This window comes from Sorex araneus, chromosome 1, assembly GCF_027595985.1.
Source record: "Sorex araneus isolate mSorAra2 chromosome 1, mSorAra2.pri, whole genome shotgun sequence".
NCBI classification, from domain to species: Eukaryota; Metazoa; Chordata; class Mammalia; order Eulipotyphla; family Soricidae; genus Sorex; species Sorex araneus.
This window is the reverse complement of record NC_073302.1, coordinates 325972823-325998423: the sequence shown is the minus strand read 5'-3', so window position 1 is coordinate 325998423 and position 25601 is coordinate 325972823. Positions and strand designations below refer to the sequence as shown.

Genomic DNA, 25601 nt, shown 5'->3' with positions numbered 1-25601 from the left:
TTTGCATCTCTGGGATATATTCCCAGAAGTGGTATTGTTGCACCAAATGGGAGCTAAATTTCTAATTTTTTGAGAAGCGTCCATACGGTTTCCCAAAAGGGTTGTACTAGTCGGCATTCCCACCAGCAGTGAAGGAGTGTCCCTTTCTCCTCACATCCATGCCAACACCGGTTGCCTTTGTTCTGTTGGATGTGGGCCACTCTCTGTGGTGTGAGATGATATCTCATGAGTCATGGAATTTTATTTTGAAAATATTACTTATAGAAATAATTAAGATTTATCAATTATTCTATGTATGTAAGGTAGAATATTATTGCTGGAATGAGATAACATTTAGTGACACTTTATTTTTAATTTTTTTAGTGCTGAGAATGTTCACAATAAGGAGACAGGAATAGAAGGAATCTGTCATCACAATATCATTAAGTTCTTTGAACTCCTTTTGAGTACTCTGTCAAAAATTACATAGCATTCTATCCTCAGAACTATTTTAAAATCATCTATATCTGACAAGTGGATTGTGTTCTTCAATATTATTGAAAGAAAAAAAACTGGAGTCTTCTTATTAAGGAAAGGATTTTTGCTAAATCAGAATCTCTATTTCAACACCTATAAAAATAAGTATACTGTCCTTTTGTTTGCTACTATAGGTTTTTAAAATCCTCTGTAGTGTTCACATACCCTATATGGGTAGCAGGTATATTTCATGTGCAGAGAACAGAAAAAGCAATTGTTTTTTTGTTTGTTGGTTTGTTTTGCTTTTTGGGTCACATCTGGAAATGCACAGGGGTTACTCCTGGCTCTGCACTCAGGAATCACCCCTGGCAGTGCTCAAAGGACCATATGGGATACTGGGAATCGAACCTGGGTCAGTTGCATGCAAGGCAAACGCCCTACTCACTGTACTATTGCTCCAGCCCCAGAAAAAGCAATTGTTTTTACACAGGTGGGCAAGCGTCTAGAAATCAGTCCTCATGCAGGCACTTTTTGTAAGTCCCTCAGCTTTAGGAAAGTAATTCATAGTAGCTCATTGTGGAAGTTAATTTTCTTAATATTATTTGTCTATGAATTTCTTGGGGGGTTACTTCAGTTTAAAAGTTGTGTTTATTCAAGAAAAAATATCTATTCAAGATCTTTTTTCCTTTCAAGATTTCTTTTTTCCTTTCAAGATTCCTTTTCTATTCAAGATCTCAAAAAAGACTATGTGACATAAACAAGAGTTTGAACCACCATTGAAAACTAGCGAAGAGCTATTTAAGATGACATAATTAGGTGCCAGAGGGTTGTTGGGTTAAATATTTTGCTTTACATACATGTAACCTACCCCATTAGGTACCTGAACACTGTAGGAAGCAAATCAAAGCAAGAGCAGGGAGAAGACCCTGAGCATTGCTGGATGTGGTTTAAATTTCGTCCCCACACCCTCAGCAAAAACATATCATGATCTGTTGTATATTTTAGGGAATAAATAGTGACTGAATTCACTCATTAACAATCCATTATTCTGTGTACTAGAAGACAAAGTAATTACCTTACATGTTTTGGTGGGCAAAGTTAAATAAATGAATATGAATGCATATTGTCAGTTCATCATGACTACTATAAGAAGATTAAAACTGGGACTATTCCATGCAATAGTCTTGTCTAATAAAATAAGCATCATAAAGGAGAAAACTAGAAATAAATACACACTGTAGCCTAATTAATAGCTGAATTTTATATAGCGATAAGTGTTATGAAAAATGTTAAGTGGTGAGTGTACAAGGTAAGGAACTAAATTTTTCAGAGATATATTCTGAGAAATGAGGCAATGACTTCTTAGGACATAGGACGAAGTCTTCACCTGGAGAAGATGACAAAATATACCGTATAAACATATAATGGGCTGGAGTGATAGCACAGTGGTTGAGCGTTTGCCTTTCAAGTGGCCGATCCCTGTTCGATTCCTCCGCCCCTCTAGGAGAGCCCAGCAAGCTACTGAGAGTATGGAGCCCGCATGGCAGAGCCTGACAAGCTACCTGTGCATATTGGATATGCCAAAAAAAACAGTAACAATAAGTCTCAATGAGAGACGTTACTGGTGCCTGCTCAAGCAAATCGATGAGCAACGGGATGACAGTGAAACATATAACCATGGGAAAAGGTTTTATCAAATGCAACAGCGGTGCAAAGGCTAAAAGGAAAATACATTTGCATATGAAGAAAAATAATAAGGCTAAACTGATGGAGCAAAGTGAGAAAGCAGAAGAAAAGTAAAGAGGAAAATAGAATGATAATACTTTTAATAATAATAAAAGTGATATTAGGATACTAAGGGCATGGAAAAGACTTTTTCAAAATGCAAACTGAGGAAATACCTTGCATTGATTTATATATTAAATGGATTTCTTTAGCCTCTTTACCAAGAATAGAATGCAAAAAGGCAGGAGTATAAATTCTTATATTAGGCTAGTGGAAAGACAATAGAGAGATAATAAGCCACAGAAAGAAGACAATCAATCAACAATTTGTAATACTTTTCTAATAAATCTTAATTTATAATAAGAAGGTTATAATTAAGGAAGAATAACTTGAAAACCAAGTCTAGGTGGTGCCATGATTGGAGAGAAGGGCAACCATACTAGTTGTAGGGTTCTGAAAACTGGTAAGTAGCATAGAGATTCCATTAATTATAAAGAAATTATTACAAATTTCTAAGAGAAAGAGGAAAATGACAGACTTTCATTATGTGGATTTTGATTGATTTAGGTAACAATTTTAATATTGTCTCTAAACATCCAAAAATAGAGATCATTTTCACAATTTTCAAAGAAAAAAATGTTATTGGAGTACTAATATGCACATTTTTTTCATGTAATACCAAGGTTTCGGCCCCAACATGAGGAATGACTTGGCGCCAGAACTGCGCAGGAGGAAGAGAGCAGCGTGGAACGCCTTCAAGAGCGTCAAAGAAGTGGTTAAGAGGACAAAGAACCTCCAGCTCCTGGCACATCTTTTCGACCCTCCCATTCTTCTTACACTAACATATGCCTCAAAGACATATGTTAGTCTGGGCCCTATGCAAACAGGATGAGAATGCTATCCCAAAGAGGAATTGAAAGAGCTATGCTAGGAGTATCACATCTCACTCAAGTGAGAGTAGGTATCTGTAGTTCCAACCTCCGTCAACGATCAAGAATCAGGGACACTGTCTCGTTTGCCAAGACATCAAAAATCAGATGGGCCAGACACGTAATGCGATTCAGAGACGACTGCTGGACTAGAACAGTTACCAACTGGATTGCACGGGCCCTCAAAAGACCGCTTGGCTGCCCACCAACGAGATGGTCAGACTTCTTCCTCAAATCCCCGAATGAAGGATTTGAGGCTCTTCCTGTTCCTGGATCAAACAGATATCATTGGGCTACACTAGCACGCGACCGGGACAAATGGAGACATTACTGGCGCCTGCTCAAGCAAATCAGAGATCAATGGGATGACAAGTGACAAGTGATACAAGTGAGTACCAAGGTTTACAGTAAATTGAAATGGACAGGAGGCCAAGGAATGATTTAGGATGCATGAATTGCTTGTATGCTAAGGTAGACCGCTTGGGGCAGGGTGTCTTTGCTGCCTCCTTGAACTTAATATGCCAGGAAGGGCTTTCAAAGAGATAGAGGTGAGAAAGGAGTAATAGTGCATAAAATGTCTCAATAGTAGCTTTAATTTACAACTATGAGCCTGATTTTAGGTATTATAATGAGTGGCATAGTGAGAAGTCTGCACTGTGGGCCATTTTAGTATCAGGCTGTGTACTACAACTTCTTTAATTGAGTTGAATACCCTCAGCATTCTATGAGTATGCTGCTTAAGAAACAACACGTGGGCAGAGTGATAGTAGAGCAGGCAAGGAAGGCATTTTCCTTGCACACAGTCAACCTGGGTTGTATGGCGCCATATTTGGTTCCCTGAGCCCTGCCAAGAGTGATCCCTGAGCATAAGAGTAATTACAAGAAGTAATCCCTGGGCACTGTTGTGCTCAGGGATCAGAAGTAATCCCTAGGCACTGTTGAGTGTGGCCACAAAACAAAAAGGAAAGGACATGTAATTTAGTCTTTTTTATTAGTTGTGATAAGTCCAAAGGAAACAGTGGTGCAGTTTTAGCAGGAGTGAGTGAGGTTGCAGTGCTTCAGAGGTCTTGGGGAACCTCCCAGCCAATCTTAACAAAATCGTTGGAAGTTCATGTCAGAGGATGCAGTTTTGCTCTGCTTTTTTGGTACCAGGAATTCCCTGGACAATCCCGGTCCTGTATATTCAATGGCATACAGGACTCTCCACACCAAAGCCAGGGACCTGAGGAACAGCACCTTGCCAGGCTGGGGGGACTATGTGGTGCTAAGGAATAAATTCAGGTTACTAACATGCTTGCACACACCTTACACTATCTCTCCAGCTCAGTCCCCATTCTATCTGTAGAAAATAAACCTGGTAGATGAATGTTTGTAAATTTCTCTAAAAAGGTGGTGTGGCATGCTATATACAAATATCCATGAAGCTGGAACATTAAAGTTCAAATTCCTGCTCTTTTTCATAATTGTCTTATTTTGAGTTAGATTTTCTGACTTTTTTAGAACTGAAAATTATTTTAATGAAACTTAATAAGGTTGCACTGGAGGAGGAGTTCTTAATCTGGAATCCATGAATTTTCAAAATATCCATGACACTGAACTGAAAAAAAATTTAAATAGTGCTTCTATTGGTCTCTTGTAAAAATATTGTTTAATTTTGAAGGCAAGCACCAAATTACAGTAATAATATCAGTTTATGGCTTTGTTTCCAGTAGAAATTACAGATTTTTTTATATCACAGTAGTTATGCAACTATTTTGAATATTGCTTATATTGTTGCTTCAAAATTAACCTTTTCTAAGTGCTGCTAGATGTGATGCTGGAGTGCATGTCATTGTAGAATTTATCTTTAGACCTCAGGGTACTTAGTTGGCTAGAGGTCACAATTCTATTCTTCTTGACCAATCAAAATTACACTGTGATACCGGAATATTTATACTTTGGCTCTGTTGCTTTCCAGTATTCCCCAAATAAAAATGTTGCTCTCCATGTGAAAAAAGATGAATTGTTTCAATTTTGATGACGGTATTTAATTATACTCAATTATTTTGTAATTCTTCGTATTTAATTCATGCATTTAGAAATACTTTAAGACAGTTTATTGCTTCAGCAGACTACCAAAGGTGTTCAAGTTACAAATTCTGGAAAAGGAGAGCAGTGGTTATGGTACACTGGAACAATTCCTTTTTGGGGGGCAGGGGTTTGGCCACATCCGACGATGCTCAGGAGCTGCTCCTGGTTCAGTGCTCAGGGGTCACTCCCACAGAGTGCCCAGACAGAACAGAGGTCAGCCACATACAAGGCAAGCACATTAAACTCCTGTAACTCTCCAGCTCCAAGAACAGTTCTTGACTCACTCCAAATACCCATTTGGTTGCTTTAGTTGCTGAAATACTCGAGTAGGAAATGGATGAAGTGTTCATTTCTGTCTCCAAGTGTCCAGTACTCTTCTTCTCTCCATAGGGGCTGAAAGAAAGAAGAAAGGAATACAAGACACGAGGGGCTCCTCAACTGGGGCTCGAAGGTCCGTGAGTGAAACTGTGGGGCTGCTGCTATCATCCAGCGAATTCTTGAACTGTCAGACCGCTTCAGAGAGACTCTAACAGTGACCCAGAGAGTATTAGGAGAATGTTGTTCTCATCATTAGGCAATGTTAGGAGAATCTTATTCTCATCATCAGACACCGAGCTCACCATAAAAACAAACACACACTTAAAACTGTGTGCTTAGGCAAACAGTAACTTTGGAATCGGATAGCTGAACCCAACCTAGTGCATTCTTGCAACAGGGTTCAATCCCTGTCACCTCATGGTCCCCCAAAGGACACAGCACATCACTGGGTGTGGCCCCCAAATCAAAGCCCAAACAGGAACGGCTCATTTTCAGTATGTTATCGCCTGAAACAAATCCCGAAGGAAGTAACGAACGCGTGAAACAAATCCGTTCTGGGGGACGTGTGGGGACAGAGCCGGCTGGCGGCTGTCTGAGCGTTTCCTCCGTCCACAGTCCGCTCCCCGGGCGGCTGGATCCGTCGTGGGCCTCGGGCCGGGCCCGGCGGCCACGCCCACTTCCTGCGCGCCCGGGCCGCTCCAGGTCTCCCGGTGAACCGGATGCTCCGTCAGTTTCCTCCTCCCGCCGCCCGGCGCCGCGCCGCAGCCATCCACGGGGCACGGGCTCGGGGCTACCTGCGGCCGGCTGGCAGGTGCGGGGCGCGGGCGGGAGCTGGGCGCGCACGGCTACCGAGCGTGGAGGAGAAACGGCCCTGCGGCGATGGGTGCCAGGGGCGCTCCTTCACGCCGGAGGCAGGCGGGGCGGCGGCTGCGGTACCTGCCCCCCGGGAGCTTTCCCTTTCTGCTGCTGCTGCTGCTCCTCTGCATCCAGCTCGGGGGAGGACAGAAGAAGAAGGAGGTAGGCTGCGGCCCGGACACGGTCCCCGGGCGCCGGGGGCGGGGCGGGGCGGGGGCGGGTCGCGTTGCTAGGTAGCCCCGCCGCGTTGCTAGGCGGGCGGCGGCGCGGGCCGGGCGTGGGTGGAGGAGGCCTCGGGGCCGGGGCCTGCGGGGGCGAGGTCGCGGAGCGCCGCCACCGGCTCCCTGGGCTTAGCTCGGTGTTTTCTAAAATGAGAAACAAAACAGCAGCCCCCACCTTCCCGTCCCAAACAAACAAAAGAAACACCCTAAACCCACAATCTGGCATCCACCTGGGATGCTCTAGTATCCTGAACATCTCACACGTTTCCGGCCTCACGCCTCTGACCCCTGACCCCTGAGCCCGCACCTGAGCCTTGGGAGCCTTTGATTCAGAAAAGGGGTGTAGTGGAGGGGAGAAAAATCCCTGCAGGAGTGTTTGCAAAGCGGCCCCAGTGATTTGATTCACGCGTTCATGACCTCCTTCATGATTTATTTCAAGCGATAACAAATACTGAAAATGAGCTGTTAGCTACTGTTTGGTTTTTGTTTGATTTGGGGGCCACACCTAGTGTGTGGGGTTTAAGGGGCTTGAGTGTAATGTCCTGTTAGGGGACCGTGAGGTGGCAGGGGTTGAACCCTGTTGCAAGGAGTGCTCCAGGTTGGGTTCAGCTATCCGATCCCAGAGTTACTGTTTTCTTAATCACGCTATTTTAAAACTTGTATGTTTGGTTTTTTGGTGAACTCAGTGTTTATTTATGAGAATAACATCATGTTAGCTAATTTATGTGAAATTGATTTGTAAAGTTCAGGTCACGTGATCTCAATTTTAATCCTCTAGTAATTTGAGTGAGGGGGAGTGTTGAGGTGACTGTATGTATTTATTTGCTTATGTTGTTTGCCTTTTGAGCCACTCTGGGTGGTAATTAGTTACTCTTATGGCTAAGTGCTCTTGGCAGGATTCTGGCTTGGGGAGCGAACAGCATTTGCTGCCTTGTTATCCGTCCTACCCCTCTAACCCAAGTGACTAAAGTAGTTGTGGAGATAATTGGGAGTTCTATTATTATTATTATTATTAATTTTTGTTCGGGGATGGAAGGGTGGGGCTTGGTACTCCCAGAGCACAGGACATATGGAGCATACTCCTAGCTCCATACTCAGGCGTTACTCTTGGCCACCCCTGAGATCATGCCCGGATCAAGGCAAACTGCCTTACCCTCTGTGATATCTTGCCATCCACTCATTGTGAATTTCTATTATCCATCACTATTATGGATAGTTGATCTACCCAAGAATCAAGAGTCAAGAACACTTTTATTTGACGAATGAATGTTCGCTTTCATTCTCAATGTTTCTCACCGGTGAATTGGTACACAGAGGTGACTCAAAATTGTTATCATGGTTTCCATGATCGCTAGTTGGAGAGTGGGAAAAAATAGCCTCACAAGCAAAATAAATTAGTTTCCCTTTTCTTTACTTCAAATAATTCTAAACTCATTAATTTCTTCCCTTTAATTTTTTGTTTTTTAGATAAAAAGTTTAGAAAACAATACTGATAATTTTTTGTCTTGTTTTGCTTCTGTTTTTGGGTCGCTCCTGGCGTTGCTCAGGGGACCATATGGGGTGCCAAGGATAGAACCCAGGAACAGCCCCCAAGAATACTGTTACATTAAAATTGTATTCACACCTAAAACGTTAAAATATACTTTCTGGCTGAATTTATATATATCACATTCGCCAGAGTAGGTTTCTTATTTTTTTCCTTAGGAGGGGCAAGATTATTTCTTTGCTTTTGTGGTTAATAGATTGCTATTATAAAAGTATGAGAAACTCAGGTAAATTATTATATTTTATCTATAAAAGATCACCGATCACAGTGATTTTTTAATTAAAAGAAAAAACCCTAAGTATAAAAGGTATACATACATAAAGCTTTTTAGCCTTTAAAGTTATAAAATTATATTAATATATGAAAATTTAGTATAACAAAATATAAATTACTATAACATACTTTATGATCTTTTATAAAAGATTAAAACAATGAAAAGTTAGGGGAAAATTGTTGAGGAATAAAAAAATTGCCCTACAAAACTTCTACTTCTCAAGCTGGAGGGATAGTGTAGCTGGTAGGATGCTTGCACTGCGCACAGCAACGAATGTTTTGTCTCCAACATTCCATAGAGTCCCCTGAGCACTTCCAAGAATAACTCCTGAAAATCGCTGGGTATGGCCAAAACCTCCACCCCACAAAATAACAATAACAACCTAACAAAACTCTAAGACTTCTATTTACCTATATACAGGAGAGTTTCACTTCAATATTCTGGTTATATTGTAAGCTATGCATATTTTACTCAATGAGAAGAAGAGTGAGTTAACGACTTAAGTAGTTGAAGTTTTAATAGTAATGAGCATACATCTCTCTGAAAAGTAGACCAGCATAGTGTCTGACAATTAACAAACAAATTGATTCAAATACTGGGAAAACCATTATTGGATATATTGAGAAATGGATGGTCATCAATGTGATATTTTTTTATAAAATATTTATATCATTTTTTTTTGGAAAGGGGTATGTAATTTATTCTTTGCTAAGTTTTAAGTTTTGATACCATTCAAGGAAACACTGGCTTTACAAAAGGAAATACAAGAAATGAGCCTAACAGACAAATAGAAGGCTTTCCACAAATTGACTACATGTTCTTCCCCAGTGTACACGGGACACTCTTAAGATATACCACATGCTGGGTCACAGAACAATCTCCATAAAATCAAGAAGACAGGAATCCTATCAACTATCATTTTAGATCGAGATGCATTTAAAATGAAAGTTAAGGACCAGATCAGTAGAGCAGCTGATAGGGTGCCTTGCATGTGGCCGACTATTGTTCTGTTCTCTGGTTCCGGTATGGTCCTCTGAGCACTGTTAGGAATAGTTCCTGAGTGTAGAGCTGGGAGTAACCCCTGAGTACTGCTGGGTGTGGCCCCCAAACAAACAAAAATAGGAGTTACTCACAGACAGAGAAAAGGAGAGAAAAAAAAGAGATGGAGAAAAACGCAAACATTTTGAAATTGAAGGGATAAATTAATAAAATAATAGAAGAAGAAGAATACAATGAAACAATGAAAGAAAAGGTTTGATATCACTGAATCAGGACGTATAGCAATGGAAACTTACTATAATAAATATTATTTACATGCTGAGTAGTTAACTTCCCATGAACAGTATATTCATTTATCCCAAGGAATCCAAATTGATGTTGATAGTTGAATTTGGAATTAAGAATGGATATTATATTATCTGCTTTTCAAGAAGATATAATTATATTAGTGATACTTTCCATTATAGATTTTTTTGAGTCACACAGTTGTTAGTTGTTACATCTAATTGTATGACATCAGGCGAACCACTTCCCAAATTTTAGTTTCTTCTTTTTAAAACATAGATACAACACCTACATTTGAGTGTTGTTCTTGGGATTAAATAAAAATGCATTTACAAAGTGCTTACTGTAATGCCTTAAACATAACAAATAATTGATAGCTGTTATTGTGTGCTACTCTTTTTAAATAAGACTGCTCCATGGAATGATGAGATAAGTAAATATGAAAAGCATTTTAATTTGTCTTGTAAATTACCAAGTAGTATGTCATATGGATGTTATAATTGTAATAAAGTATCTATAACTTATGACATTGAAGCTAAAGGTATCTTTAAAGATGACACACCACTGACCAAACAAGTGGAAACAAAGATAAACAAATGGAACTGTCTTAAACTAAGAAGCTTCTGTACCTCAAAAGATACCGTGACCAGAATACAAAAACAATCTATAGAATGGGAAAGGATATTCACCCAATACCCATCTGATAAGGTGCTGATATCAAGGATATATAAGGCACTGGTTGAACTCCACAAGAAGAAAATATCCAACCCCATCAGAAAATGGGGCGATGAAATGAACAGAAACTTTCTCAGAAAAGAAATCTGAATGGCCAAAGGCACATGAGAAAAAACTCTTCATTACTAATCATCAGGGAGATGCAGATCAAAACAACAATGAGATATCATCTCACACCACAGAAACTGGCACACATCAAAACGAACAAAAGCAATCGTTGTTGGCTAGGATGTGGGGAGAAAGGGATCTTCCTTCACTGCTGGTGGGAATGCCAACTGGTTCAGCCCATTTGGAAAACGGTATGGACGCTTCTCAAAAAATTAGAAATTGACCTCCCATTTGACCCAGCAGTACCACTTCTGGGAATATATCCCGAAGAGGCAAAAATGTATAGTCGAAATGACATCTACACTTGTGTGTTCATTGCAGCACTGTTTACAATAGGTAGAATCTGGAAAAAAACCTGAGTGCCCGAACAGATGACTCATTATAGAAACTTTGGTACATCTACACAATGGAATACTATGCAGCTGTTAGAAGGGATGAAGTTATGAAATTTGCATATAAGTGAATCAACATGGAGAGTATCATGATAAGTGAAATGAGTCAGAAAGAGAGGGACAGACAAAGATTGCACTCATTTGTGGAAATAACAGAATGTGAGACTTACACTCAAGAATTGTAGAGATGTGTACCAGGAAGGAGGATTGCTCCACAGCTTGGAAGCTGGCCTCACATGCTGGGGGAAAAGGTAGCTCAGATAGAGAAGGGAACACCAACTAAAGGGTGCTTGAAGGCCTGTCTTGGGATGGGAGATGCAAGCTGAAAGTAGACTTTGTAAGTCTGTAACTGTACATCATGGTGATTCATTTAAAAATAAAAATAAATAAAATATCTATAACTTATGTTACTATGGAACATTGAGAATTCTCATACATTGATGTTTGATAACTTCCTAGGAGCAGGATTTGCTTCCTGGGAAAATTGGTAATTTTTTTGTATGTATACATATATATGAACATATCATCCTCTTCATTAATGTATTTTGATTAATTAAAATTAGTTTTGTAATAATCTCTTTAAAATAGTTAAAAATAGTTTAGTGAATAGGCAAAGAAAATTGACTTGGAGACTTCTGTAATTACTTTCTTTAATTACATTGAATACAGTCATTAAAAACTAATTTTTGAATCTGCAGTCATGTGAACTGATATGGATTCGTGGCCGACTTTAGCTTCTTAGTTGCATATCATTTGCATTTTTAGTTCGTCATAAATTTTCTTTATTTTGACATTTTCTCTATTTTTTATACTTAATCAGTTAAATGGCTTCGCTTAGAACTGTTTTAATTTATAAAGATGACTGTTAATATAAAAGGAATTAAAGTTCTGTGAAGATTTCCAGTGGACATACTGACTTTGCTGTCATAAAAAGCAGCTGTTGTAATTTATCCCAGAAGCTAAGAAAATGGGAGCACATAGTTGATGCCGTATAATGATGAATATGAAGTTTGTAAAGTTCAGGGCTCTTCCTCATCAGACCTCTGCCATCTGGGTCAGTGTCTCAGTTACAGGCCTGCACATGGTGCCCTTGGGGCCTGTGGTGTCTGGGTAATTCACCCTGCTGTTTAGGAGCCTCCAGGACCACCCCCTTCAGGGCAGTGCTTGGCGCCTCTGGAATGCGGTGTGCAGTGATCCTGGGGAGAACTTGTGGCTGAAACGCAGGTTGGCCACACAAAGCAAGTGCCTTATCCGCTGTGCTTTTTGTGTGCTCATCGACATTTTAAAAATAGAAAAGTGATACAATCGCCCAAATGAAACGGATTTCAGTAGCCTATGATATAACTTCTTATTTAACTTATCTCTTTTAACAGTGAAATATATTTATTCAGTTACGTCTGTCCCTTGAAAAAAACAATTGCAATTTAGCAAATGAAGGGAGGATGGAGATACTCAGTAGATTTTTATAGTTCACCAAAGATTGTCAACATATGAGTTGGACTTTAGGAAACATATAATTAGAGCCATAGCAATAGTGCAGCGGGTAGGTGCCTGCTTTGCACCAGGCTGACCCAGGGCTCTCAGTCTCTGACATATGGTTCCCAGAGCACCATCAAGTAATCCCTGAGCAGCTCTAGGTATCGACCCCCTGCCCTCCTCCCCCACGCCCCCCAAAAAAGAAAAAAATGCATAGTCTTTGTACATGGGCTCTTTCTATAGATTATGGTGATGCCAGCAAGTTGTTTCTTACAGGTTAGAAATTGTGTGCAGTAACCCTTTGGAGAATGATTGGAGTTGATAGTTCTTGGGATGACTAAAATTGCTTCTTAAGAACTTTGAAGGCTTCTTTTACCTCTTTTTTTTTTTTTTTATTCATAACGGCAGAAGGCATGGCATACTTGTTTGAACATCTATACTTATAATGCTGGCCATTTAATACCTGAACATGTAGTGAGTGTTGTAGCGGGAAAGGAGGGTCTTTGAAGGGACTGTGAATCTTTTAATGGACAGTGAGCTTGTTTGACTTTTGATTTAGAGAAAAAAAAGTATCTTCATTGAATTGGAAAGTTAATGTGATTTTTTGTTCTAAAATGGACCTTGTCTTCCCTGGGTTGTGCCATACAGACAGCTTGAAAAGATTATTCCGGATGGGGCCTCAGAGATTAGTACAGTGGATAAGACACTTGCCTTGCATGCAGCTGACTTGGATTTGAATCTTGATACTCCATATAATCCCCACGCCCACGCCCTGCTGGCAGTGGTCCCTGAGGGCCAAGCCAAGAATAATCCCTGAGCACAGCCCAGGCATGTGGGTCCAAACCAAACCCAGCCGAACCCAGCCAAACCCCCCCTCCCAGCACCCTCCCCAAAGAAAAGATGGTTTAGAGAAAAGTTAATTAAGTACTCTTATGTTTATGTTATATGTAGAAATCTGTTAAAAGTTGTTGTTGTGATAGTAATTTTGTCAAAAGGAAATATTTCAGTATATTTTCTTCCACTGACTACATATGTGTATTCAGTTCTAAATGGAAGACTCAGAGAAAAGGAAAAAGAAACAGAATATCTGTCAGCCTTTTTGCTCAATTTATTTTGTTTTTCTTTAGCTCTAAATATTTAGTTTAAGTGAATGTGATCTGTATGCTTGGAATAAAGTTGGGTAACTTAGTAATGTGTATGGTTTATTCTGCACAGGACATTATCGCATGATTGCTTTTTTAACTTTTCATCTTGGAGCATTATACTAATCCCCTCAAAAAATAGAGAATGTATCTAGTTCAGTATAGGTATAATTGTGTTCTTATGCTAGAGAACTGGTAGATCCCTAACAAAGGTAATTTTGTTATGGAACATTGAGTATGTGTATATATGTATATGTATGTATGTATATATATATGCACATGTGTGGAATAGACAATATTTCTGTCAATCTATCCATTTTTTTTGGAGTGGTAGAGTTACACCTGGCGGTACTTGGGAGGCTACTCCCTGCTTGCTCCTCAAGAGTCCCTTTAAGAGTTTCTGGGAGACCCTGTGATTTTAGGAATCAAGCATGGGATTCCTATCCACAAAATGTGTGCTCCTGCCCTTTGAACTGTTTCCCCAGCTAATCTATTCATTCTCCCCCTTTCTCCCCCAGACTAATAGGCAGGATTTCTGCAGCTTCTCAAATTGAGCATATTTTAAAGGGGGAAACACTAGCTATTTGGATTACATATTTTTCTAGAGTTGTCAGTAGTGCTATTTTATGTAAACATTTTAACATTGTAGAATCTGATTTTTAAGTAATAATATATCTTTTATTTAAAAATGTTATAGTTAGTATACCTTTTATTTTAAAAATGTATTATAGTTAATGTGTTTATATGATGATATGGACACTTGTGGTCTTTGAGTACATAGTAGCCTCATTTCACTATCAAAGTGACCCAGTCACCTCCACCATGCCTCTGTGCCCCTCCAGTGCATCTGCCGCCTCCCTTTATAGCTTTTATTGTGTGTTTTGCACATGTATATGTAGAGGTGGACTTTATATATTTTCTTGGGGAATTATACAAGGATTTAAGGAGAGCATCACAAAGCATGAGTATCTTGACCAGGTGCATGAGGCCCTGGTGTGCACACATGTGAACTTATGTAGGTAAAGCCTGAGACTGGTGAGCACTACCCAGAATATACATGACTTATATTTAGGAGTTCAGTCCTTGTCAAGTACAGCAGTGGCAGTTCAGTCCTTGTCAAGTACAAGCAAGTGTTATGTTACACACTTTATGGAGAGAAAATAAGAAAAGTAGTTGAGTGTAAGTATTAGGAAGAGAGAGGGGAGGGGAAAGGGAGAGAGAGAGAAAAAGTGTTAAGTAGTATCTATAAAAGAGAGAGAGGGAGAGAGAGAAAGAGAAAGAGAGAGAGAGAGAGAAAGTGCATGCTTGCCTGTATTGATTATAGAAAGAGTAGGAAGGTCAGTTTTCAGGCTGTATATAGCTGAGAGTAGGCATTTTTTTGATAACTCAGTTTGTATTTCAATATTCCTGTCATTGGATATGCTCTCAGGTTTTTATTTTAGAAAACTAGTTCCCTTATGCATTTTTGCTCCTTTCCCCACAGCTGATCTTTTATGAAGTATTTCTGCATAGTTCTTGCTTTCTAAATCTGAAAGTGATAAAAGATTTGGCTGAGATAACCCCTATATACCATCTCTTCAGCTGACTTCAAAGGTTTCAGAGATTAAAACTTCACAGCATTTTCATATAACCAGAAATACCATTCTCAAATTACTGTATTAAGTACTATAGTGATATATGAACTACTGTTGTCTCAGAGTTTTCTTCCAAGCTTATTTTATTTGTATATAAAATATCCTGTTCTAAAATAAACTTATGTTTTAGATAGTGGTATGTTTTAGATAGTGTTCTGTAGCTTATATTTCCATCACTCCTGTCTTTTTAAAAAATGAATAATCCACTGTTAATATTAAGAAATGAGATAGGTAACAGATGAGGTGTGAGGATGTAATTCTCTTTTGATGCATAGCGTATTACTATAAATTTATTGTCTTAAAAAAACAACGCCCTTTTGTCTCAGTTTTTCTAAGCAGAGTCTGGGCTTGCTAGATTTCTGCATAGAGTCTCACAAAGTTGAAATTAAAATATAATTTGGCTATGTCTCATCTGGATCTCTTGATTCTTATCCAGCTCACTTAGGATGTTGGCAGAGCACCTTAACTGGCAGCTAGTTACAGGGCAGAAATTCAGTTCCTACCATGTGGGTCTTCCACTGGCAGTTCAGAACATGGGTGGGTGCTCACTTGCTTCAAGACTGGAATTCTCTCCTTGACGGTGCACCTTCTGAAACACTCATCTGAGGAGGCCAGGTCTACTCAGCACAAGCTGTGTTTGGAGAAACAGTGTCAACTCATTAGGGTGTTATATATCCACCAACCTTTGTCCTAGAAGGAAACATAATTGTGGGAATGTTATTCAACCATGTTCACAGGAACTACTCATATTCAAGTGGAAAAAATTATATAAGTATGGGTCATGGGGGGTTATTTTAGAATTCCACCTACTAAAATAGACTGGCTTGCACATTTAGATTTTGTGTATTTTCCTATGATTATAAAATCACCATAAATGAAAATTATTATTGAACATGTGACCTTTGGAAATAAAGTACCTATACCTCAGTCAGGGTTCTCCTAGATTTGAGCTTATGCAGTGGTGGGAGAAGGTTTACTAGTCTATAGAGGAGTTGTGTGCAAATTTGATCCTGGTGATTTTGGTGCAAGGGCACTTGGGAAGGAAAGGTGTTGTAAGGTAGGGAAGAAGAAGAATAAGCTGAAAACTAACAAGGACAGAGTGACCTATCTTCAGAGTGACTCTAAAGCTCATAGTTCTGAACAATTTTAGTACTAATAAATAGCTATTCATAAGAATTAAGTAATTTTAACTGATAATAGTTATTTTAAATAGTTTTCATCATGCAGTCTCAGGATACCTGAAAACTGAAAGAAGAGTTTGGAAGAATAATAGACATTTTCTAGTTCACAGGGGAGGCAAACAATTACATATTTAAAAAAATTGCTGCCTAAAACTTGTCCATCGGAATATTTTAAAAGTACATTTCTTTGTATTAAAGACTTGGAAAGTCTTTTTATTCCTTTTGTAATGTATTTCCTGCAGTTTTGAAAAAGACAGTATATATATTTGATATTAAGAATTTTTCTTGTTGATAATTTAAGTGGGCTGGAGCGATATAGCACAGCAGTTGGGCGGTCGCCTTTCACACGGCCGACCAGAGTTTGATTCCCTCTCGGAGAGCCCAGCAAGCTACCGAGAGTATCGAGCCCAAGAGGTAGAGCCTGGCAAGCTACCCATGTGTATTGGATATGCCAAAAACTGTAACAATAAGTCTCTCAATGAGAGATGTTACTGGTGCCCACTCGAACAAATCGATGAGCAACGGGATGACAGTGACAGTGACAGTGATAATTTAAGTAATTTTGTAAGTTTCAGTGGTGGATGCTATATTTTCAAATTGTGCTTGCTAATATTTTAGATAATATTAGAAAGATAGCTAATTTCAAAAGCCATATGCTTTTGAGTTAAAAATTTTCTGTAAGCTAAAATGAAATTCAGATTATTATTTCTTTAGCAACATTCATGCTAGTGTCTTACTTGTCTATGGTTCTCAATAAAATGTGTTATTAAGAAGTAAAGTGGAATATCTGCATTTTATATTGCCCAAATAGTGTAGAATTTAAAGATAATCACCTGTATCACTTGTATCACTTGTCTTCCCATTGATCTTCCATTTGCTGTCTCCATTTGTCCCTGTCTCATGCTAGTGTAGCCCAATGATATCTGCTCGATCCAGGAACAGGAAGAGCCTCAAATCATTCATTCAGGGTTTTGAGGAAGAAGTCTGACCATCCTGTTGGTGGATGGCCAAGCAGTCTTTTGACATCCCGTGCAATCCAGTTGGTAACTGCTCTAGTCCAGCGGTCGTCTCTGAATCGCATTACATGCCCGGCCCATCTGATTTTTGATACCTTGGCAAACGAGCCAGCGTCCCTGATTCTTTTTTTTTGTTTGTTTGTTTTTTTATTTGTTTATTTATTTTTTTGTAAAGAAATATTTTATTGAACCACCGTGAAAACAAGAAAAAATATACAAAGCTTTCAGGTTTAAGTCACAGTCAAATACTGATTAAACCACCATCCCTTCACCAGTGCACCCGTTCCACCACCAAGAACCCCAATACACCCCCCTCCCACCCCACCCCCCATCTAAGTAGCTGATGATATTCCCATTATTTTCTCTATATATTGAGTACATTTCATATTTCCATACAGAACTCACTATTGTTGATTGGAAATTTTCCCCAACAATCAGGCCTGCTGAATAAGCATCATCTAATAATTTCTCTTCCTTGGTAAAAGTGAAGACTTTGAGTTCAAAATGGATGGCTGCAAGAATCTGCTCTGGTGCCAAAATGGGTTAGGAGACCTCAGGATCACAGTCAGTAGGCGGGAGGCTCTGCTTCTCGTGCCGCGGCTCTTGGTTCATCTCTGGGCGGAAGGCGCGCCGGGAACACCTCCCCTCCCAGGATCACCTACAGGCTACGTCACTAAAGAAAGTCCTACCTCCTGGTGTAGGGGTCTTAGAGGGTGGCTCTCACTGCGTGGCTGCTGCCGCTGCCGCCATTTTCGCTCAGAAAAATGGGGTGGAGAGGGAAAAAAATCCCTCCCCGGGCTGCACGAGGTTGTAGTTCAGTTCACAGTCAAAATGCATGGCTGCAAGCTGATTCTTGATCCTTAATGGAGGTAGGAACTCCAGATTCCTTTTCTCACTTGAGTGAAATGTGATACTCCTAGCATAGCTCTTTCAATTCCTCTTTGGGATACCAAAATAGCATTCTCATCCTGTTTGCGTAGGGAGGGCCCAGGTCTCTGAGGTGTATGTTAGTGTGCCTGAAATTGATAGTTTATATAGTATATAGTGTATTAATTCTGTATAGTATATGTCATATACTGTTTTAAAAGATGCGTGCATCTTTTTATTTTACTTATTTTTGTTTTTTGGTTTCTGGACCACAGCCAGTGGTTCTCAGGGCTTACTCCTGCCTTTTCACTCAGATAACTCCAGGTGGAACTCTGTAGACCTTATATATTGCCAGGGATTGAGCTATGGACCACTGAGTTGAAGGCAAGCACCTTACTCTCTGTATTATCACTCTGGTCCAGAATGCATATTTTTTTTTTCAGTATCAATTGCAGTTTATTCTATTCCTATCTCCATTCTCCTCTGATTCTCCTCCTGCTTCTTCCTCCGCCCATACTACTTCATTCTCTTTCTGGATCCCCCTTGATTCTCCTTCTGGCTCTGGATCCCCTTCTGCTTCTCTCTATCTCTCTCTCTCTCTCTCTCTCTCTTCTCTCTCTCTTCTCTCTCTTCTCTCTTCTCTCTCTCATCTCTCTCTCTCTTCTCTCTCTTCTCTCTCTTCTCTCCTCTCTCTCTCTCTCTCTCTCTCTGTCTCTCTCTCTCTGTCTCTCTCTCTCTCAACTGTGTTGGGTATAACCAGATAAACCTAAGTTCCTTTCGGCAAGGCTGAAAGGACAAACCCAATGTTATCCTATATCCTGGATATTTTATTTTATATTTTTTTAATTTTTTATTGAGTCACCATGTGGAAAGTTACAAAGTTTTCAGGTTTAAATCTCAGTTATACAATGCTCAAATACCCTCCCTTCACCAGTGCACATATTCCACCACCAAGAATCCCAGTATAGCTCCACCCCGCACCCCCACACCCCTAACCCCCCCACGCCCCTAGCCCCTCCACCCTTAGCCCCCCCCCCCGCCTGTGTAACTAATAAATTTCACTTTACTTTCACTTTGATTGCATACAATATTTCAACAAAACTCACTATTATTGTTTGGAGAGTCTCTCTCCTAAAGTCAGACCTGCTGAAAAGGAAGCATTAGGTAATTTGTTTTCCATTGCTGAGGATGAAGAGGTATGAGGTCGAGTGATCACACTTAGCGGCCTCTCGGTTTTGGGTTTCTGTATTTTAGTATTTTAGTAACTAAGTCTAGAGAGATATCCGCCAGAAGTTGCATCATTGCCAACTTGTACTTCTCAGTTACATTATATTCCACATATGAGTGCAATCTTTCTATGTCTGTCTCTTTCTTTCTGACTCATTTCACTCAACATGATACATTCCATGTTGATCCATTTATATGCAAATTTCATGACTTCATGTTTTCTGATGGCTACATAGTATTCCATCGTGTAGATGTACCAGAGTTTCTTTAACCAGTCATCTGTTTTGGGGCACTCTGGTTTTTTCCAGATTCTGGCTATTGTAAACAGTGCTGCAATGAACATAGAAATACATATGCCATCTCTACTATACCTTTTTGCCTCTCCGGGATATATACCCAGGAGTGGTATTGCTGGGTCATATGGAAGCTCAATTTCTAATTTTTTGAGAATCGTCCATATTGTTTTCCAAAAGGGCTGAACCAGTCGGCATTCCCACTAGCAGTGAAGAAGAGTCCCTTTCTCCCCTCATCCATGCCAACACCGGTTGCTTTTGTTTTTTGGGATGTGGGCCAGTCTCTGTGGTGTGAGATGATATCTCATGGTTTTTTTGATCTGCATTTCCCTGATGATTAGTGATGTGGAACATTTTCTCATGTGCCTCTGAGCCATTCGGATTTCTTCTTTAGGAAAGTTTCTGTTCATTACATCACCCCATTTTTTGATTGGGTTGGCAGTTTTCTTCTTGTGGAGTTCAACCAGTGCATTGTATATCCTTGTTATCAACCCTTTATCGGATGGGTACTGCATAAATATCCTTTCCCATTCTGTAGATTGTCTTTGTACTTTGGTCACTGTTTCTCTTGAGGTGCAGAAGCTTCTTAGTTTGAGATAGTCCCATTTATTTATCTCTGTTTTCACTTGCTTGGCCAGTGGCATGTCAGCTTTGAAGATACCTTTGGCTTCAATGTCATGGAGGGTTTTGCCGACCTTGTCTTCAATGTACCTTAGGGATTCTGGTCTGATGTTGAGGTCCTTAATCCATTTTGATCTGACTTTTGTACATGGTGATAGGTGGAGGTCTAAGCCCATTTTTTTGCATGTAGCTGTCCAGTTTTGCCAGCACAATTTGTTTAGCATGCTTTCCTTGCTCCACTTCGCCTTTTTTGCTCCCTTATCAAAGATTAGATGGTCATATATTTGGGGGGATGTGTCAGAGTATTCAACCCTGTTCCAATATTTTTAATAGTGAATTTTGTTTGTATACACTAGCTGCTTGAAGATACTTTCTTGTAACTTTTAGAGAGCTACTTCTATGTAGTTTTCCTGCTGTGACTTTTATATTTTATATCTCACTATATCACTGTCACTGTATCACTCACTGTCATCCTGTTGCTCATGAGTTTGCTCAAGCAGGCACCAGTAAAGTGTCCATTGTGAGACCTGTTACTGTTTTTGGCATATCAAAGATGCCATGGGGAGCTTGCCAGATTCTGCCGTGTGGGCAGGATACTCTCGGTAGCTTGCCAGGCTCTCTGAGAGGGGCAGAGGAATTGAATCTGGGTTGGCTGAGTGGAAGGCGAATGCCCTACCTCCTGCACTATTTTTATCAGTTTATTGCGTGCCAATGATATTTACGATGTCAGAATTTTCTTTTTCATAAACATTAGCAATACTTCAATTCCCAGGGCTGGAATGATAGTACAGCTGGTAGGGATCAAGTGTTGTATGTAGTGTTGTATGTAATCCCCAGCACCCCACACTGGTTTTCCAAATCTGCCAGGAGTTAACCTTGAGTACAGAGCCGAGAGTAGATTCAGAATACCACTAGGTGCCTCCCTCGCCCCCCAAAAAAAATCCAAATAAATACTTCAATTCCTAGATTGTTCTATATTTTGATAGGACCATTTGACAATATTATAGGCAATAATATATGTATGGGAGTAATTTATGATTTTTTTTTTTGCCTGACCCACAGGCCAGAGATTTGTGCTCGATTTTTCACTGTTCACTGTTCCTGTTAGGAAGACTCAGCTGAATTGCATCACAGGCTTCCTTATGTTACTGTGCCTCTAAGATTTGAAAGCTGAAAATAAACACTAATCTTCAGAAATTACTGGGGTTGGGCTGCGGAGATGGTATAGTGTCTTGACACCTGCCTTGCAAGCAGCCTACCCCGGTTTGATCTTGGATACTGCATATGATCCCTCGAGTCCCACTAGGAGTGGTCCCTGACTACAGAGCTAGGAGTAATCCCTGAGCCCAATTAGGAATGGCTCAAACTCTCCTCCTCTTCTCCCTGCCCACCACCAACAAACAAAACTGTAGCACTGTAGCACTGTCGTCCCATTGTTCATTGATTTGCTTGAGTTGGCACCAGTAATGTCTCCATTGTAAGACTTGTTGTTATTGTTTTTGGCATATTGAATACACCATGGGTAGCTTGCCAGGCTCTGCCGTGCAGGCGAGATACTCTTGGTAGCTTGCTGGGTCCTCTGAGAGGAACGGAGGAATCGAATCTGGGTCAGCCACATGCAAGGCAAATGCCCTACCCGCTGTGCTATCATCCAGTCCAACAAACAAAACAAAAAGACAAAACTGTAAAAATTAGTGAGACTGGTTCATCTGCAAGATCTAAGGTGTGAAGCATATTATGGTATAGGACAACCACTTTATAGCTTTCTTATTGTTGGAGTAACAAATTGCCACATATTTACTGGCTTAAAATAGTACAGATTTGTTGCATTAGTTTTTTTTGAGATGCGAAGTTCAAAGTTGCTTTTTTCACTGGACTAAAACTCAGTGTCTACTGTTTTTGATAATTACGAGGAAAGAATCCCTTTTTTTTTGTCTTTCTTCAGCTTCTAGAGATCATCTACATTTTTCATGAGTCCTTACTTTATATTGTGTTGATCTTTGACTGTCATCCTCAATTTACTTTTCACTCTCAGCCTTTTGCCTCCCTCTATAAACCCATATAGTTTCTTTGGGTTCATTTGACTAATCTCTCCACTGAAAGATTCTTTTCAAGATTCAGCCCCTTTCCACATTTTTTTTTTTTACCAATTAAGGAAAGTGTTGCAGTTTTCTGGGAATTAGAATGTGGACAGTTTGTGGATGGCAGAAGGAGATACGTTATTGAGCCTGTCTCAATTATTTTTTTCTGCTCTTGCATAGGAACCCTAAGAAATCTTAGGTAAGTTCTTGAGAGTCATATCCTTTGTGGCATGTCCTGAGATTGTTGGAAGCTGCTTTCCTAGCCTTAGTTTCTCCTGTACTTTTAAACTCTGTTTTCAGCACCTTCTAATTCTTTGTGTAAAAACCCCTCATACTTGAAATACATGGAATACTTCTGCTTCCCTAAATGAGCCCTAAACTGATAGAAAGCCTTTTTGGTATGGTTAGTTGTCAGTGTAGAGTCATCAGGAAAGCCATGTGTTGCGGATGGCAGAAGTCATCAGCCCATCAACCTGTGCGTCATTGACTATGTAGGGGACAGCCATACTGCTATCCCGTATTCTGCTTTTGACCATTAATTTAACCATTATTTGGTACTGTAGTATTGCCTAATTTATTCTTGTTACAGATGCTTGTTAAAGACTAAATACTAAACAAATCTCATTTCTTTTTGCTGATTTAAGTGGACTAGAGTAGTACATTTCCTTTGTATTTGTACCAGTAAATATATTGTACATGCAAACAGACTTGTTAATTAAGTTTAATAAGAACTTGTTCATCATTTAATATAAAAATTACCATCAGCCTCTGGACTAGATTATTGGCATAATTCTCAGTTTCTTTGGTTTATATTATCAGGCTCGGGACTCTGATACTATTTACTTATTTAGACCATTATGCTTATATAACATATTTGGATGTAGTTACTTGACTGTTAGATTAAAATATTGTTTTAAAATGTTATTTCTTAGATTTAGAAGCAAATTTCTGTGGCTTAGACCGTGAGGAATATATCTTTAATAATGTAGAATAATCTAGTATTTTCACTGTATCACTGTCATCCCATTGTTTGTCGATTTACTGAGCGGGCACCAGTAACTTCTCTATTCCTTCCAGCCCTGAGATTTTAGCAGCCTCTCGTTACTTATCTTTCCCAAGATTGGAGACTCTTTCAGGTCAGGGGAATGAGACCTATCGTTACTGTTTTTTTGGCATATTGAGTACATCATGGGTAGCTTGCCAGGCTCTGCCCGTGTGGGCGGGATACTCTCCATCGCCAGGCTCTCCGAGAGGTATATATATATATACACACACACATATATATGTATATATATAATTATGATTTATTGCCTACTGTCTGAACTCCATCAAATATGGTGTGGTAATTATGGAAAATGTGTAGGAAGTGTCTTATAATGTGTCAATCCAGAAAGCGGTCTGGAGTGTGGCGGTGGTTGAGTAATGGTGGTTGGCTACTGGTGCGGGGACCCTTGGGGCGGGGAGGGTTCTCACCTTGCCCCATTCTGGGGTGCCCCGAGTGAAAGCAGCCTGCTGCGGAGTCTGATGGCATGGCTATGGGGGCCTCATTTTATACTCCGGCCTGGGAAGAACAGCTGTTGAGATAAAATCTAGTATTTTACATAGGATTATTTTGAAAAATTGTCATTGTTTCTATTTTAAGATTAGAGAGCCCAAATTTGAAGGTAAAATAGTGAGCAGTGAGAACTGCGCCTTAAACACTGGTCTTAAGACTTATGTTCATTACTTTTTCCATCAGATACTCTTTTAAGAGTAAGTATATGTTCCTGAAAATTGTAATAGGCATCATATTTTGTTTTAATTTACATTGATTTCTTTTTGGTCTTGTTCTGTAATGAATACAAGAAAAGGCTTTTATTGATTTTTCTCTTGGCTAATAAAATGATTAGGAACAACTGGGAATATGTAAAAACGGTCCAAGTTAGTTAGTGATTGTAAAACTCTGAGTTCTGTCATTTTGGTTGAGCTATTCTGTCTTTTTTTAAAAAATATTTTTATAAAATTGTTCACAGTAATTGATTATATTCAGTATTTCAACACCAAGCCCACCACAGTTACACCTTCCCACAGTCATTATCTCAAATTTTGTCACCACCACCCAAGCGTGCCCCAAAGCCAGATGCTAAATAATATATTTTCTATTGCTTGTTATAAATAATTGACTAAAAATGATCCAGAATAGGTTCCTTAAGGAAAGTGTGTGAAAATTGTTGTATCATATCTTGGAGACATTAAGCCCCAGTATTAGCCATCTCTAACATGTTGGGTGGTGATTTTGGGGTAAATGTTGCTCTCTTCTGAGATTCAATTGTAAGTCTGAATCATGGCTGTTAATGTGTTTAAATGATACTCAGAGGCTGTTCATGGGTGTGACTGCCAGAAAACCAGAAGCACAGATGAAAGGAGGGGCCCATTTTTAACTCTGGAGCCTGGAGATTTCAGTAACAAGTTCTGCATACCTGAGTGTTTCAGCAGATTCATTCTCATTTGCGGGGGTCTTGGGACAAGCCTGTGAATGTCTGCCGTGAGCATGGTGGCGGTTGGCTTCTGGAGCTTTGCAGCTGCCAGGATTCAGGACACAGCTGCCCCCTGTGCGGTGCCCAGATGAAGTCAGCCTGGCGCAGGGTAGGGAGGCATCTCTGCAGCATGTTACTCTCTTCCAAGATTCATTTGTGAGTTGAACTATTGTGCCTTGATCACAATATTTTTCTCTCTAAAAGGAAAATTGGGCTACAACAGAGATGGTTTTCAGCTTTTATGTTTTATCATTCATCTAATAAGAGAATTGAAAAAATACTTAAGAGTGATTGTGGCAATTTAATCTTGAAAAGAACTCTTGTTTGAATTACATATTTTAACTTTTTTAGTAATTTATCATTGATCACTCTCCTGGCATACTGTAAGTTTTTATATTTTTTCTTGCAAATATTTGATTTTATATATACAATTTTACATATTGAGATTATATATATAATTTTTTAATTTTTTGAGGTAGAAACCAAACCCTATTTTATAAGGCTGAATGGCCATCACTGGCTTCTCTGTTCAGAAATGTGAGGTGCAAGCTGGGCAGACTGGTGATGAGGGGGGGACCCTCTTCTTCACTTTCACAGCCCTCGCACTTCTCCAGCTGCCCGTTTCTGCATTGTA

General features: G+C 39.7%; 1 protein-coding gene across 3 annotated transcripts in view; it reads left to right on the top strand.

The window, feature by feature from the left end:
* Positions 1-6164: 6164 nt before the first annotated feature.
* The window catches only part of TUSC3 (tumor suppressor candidate 3), a 182189-nt gene continuing 162752 nt past the window's right edge, over positions 6165-25601 (top strand). The window contains exon 1 of one of the 3 annotated variants that reach the window (XM_055130383.1): positions 6165-6515. In XM_055130383.1, coding sequence (XP_054986358.1) covers positions 6378-6515 — 138 coding nt within the window. In that variant the 5' untranslated portion in view covers positions 6165-6377. The remainder of the gene's footprint in view (positions 6516-25601) is intronic. The other 2 variants (XM_055130366.1, XM_055130373.1) reach the window with 2 other exon arrangements.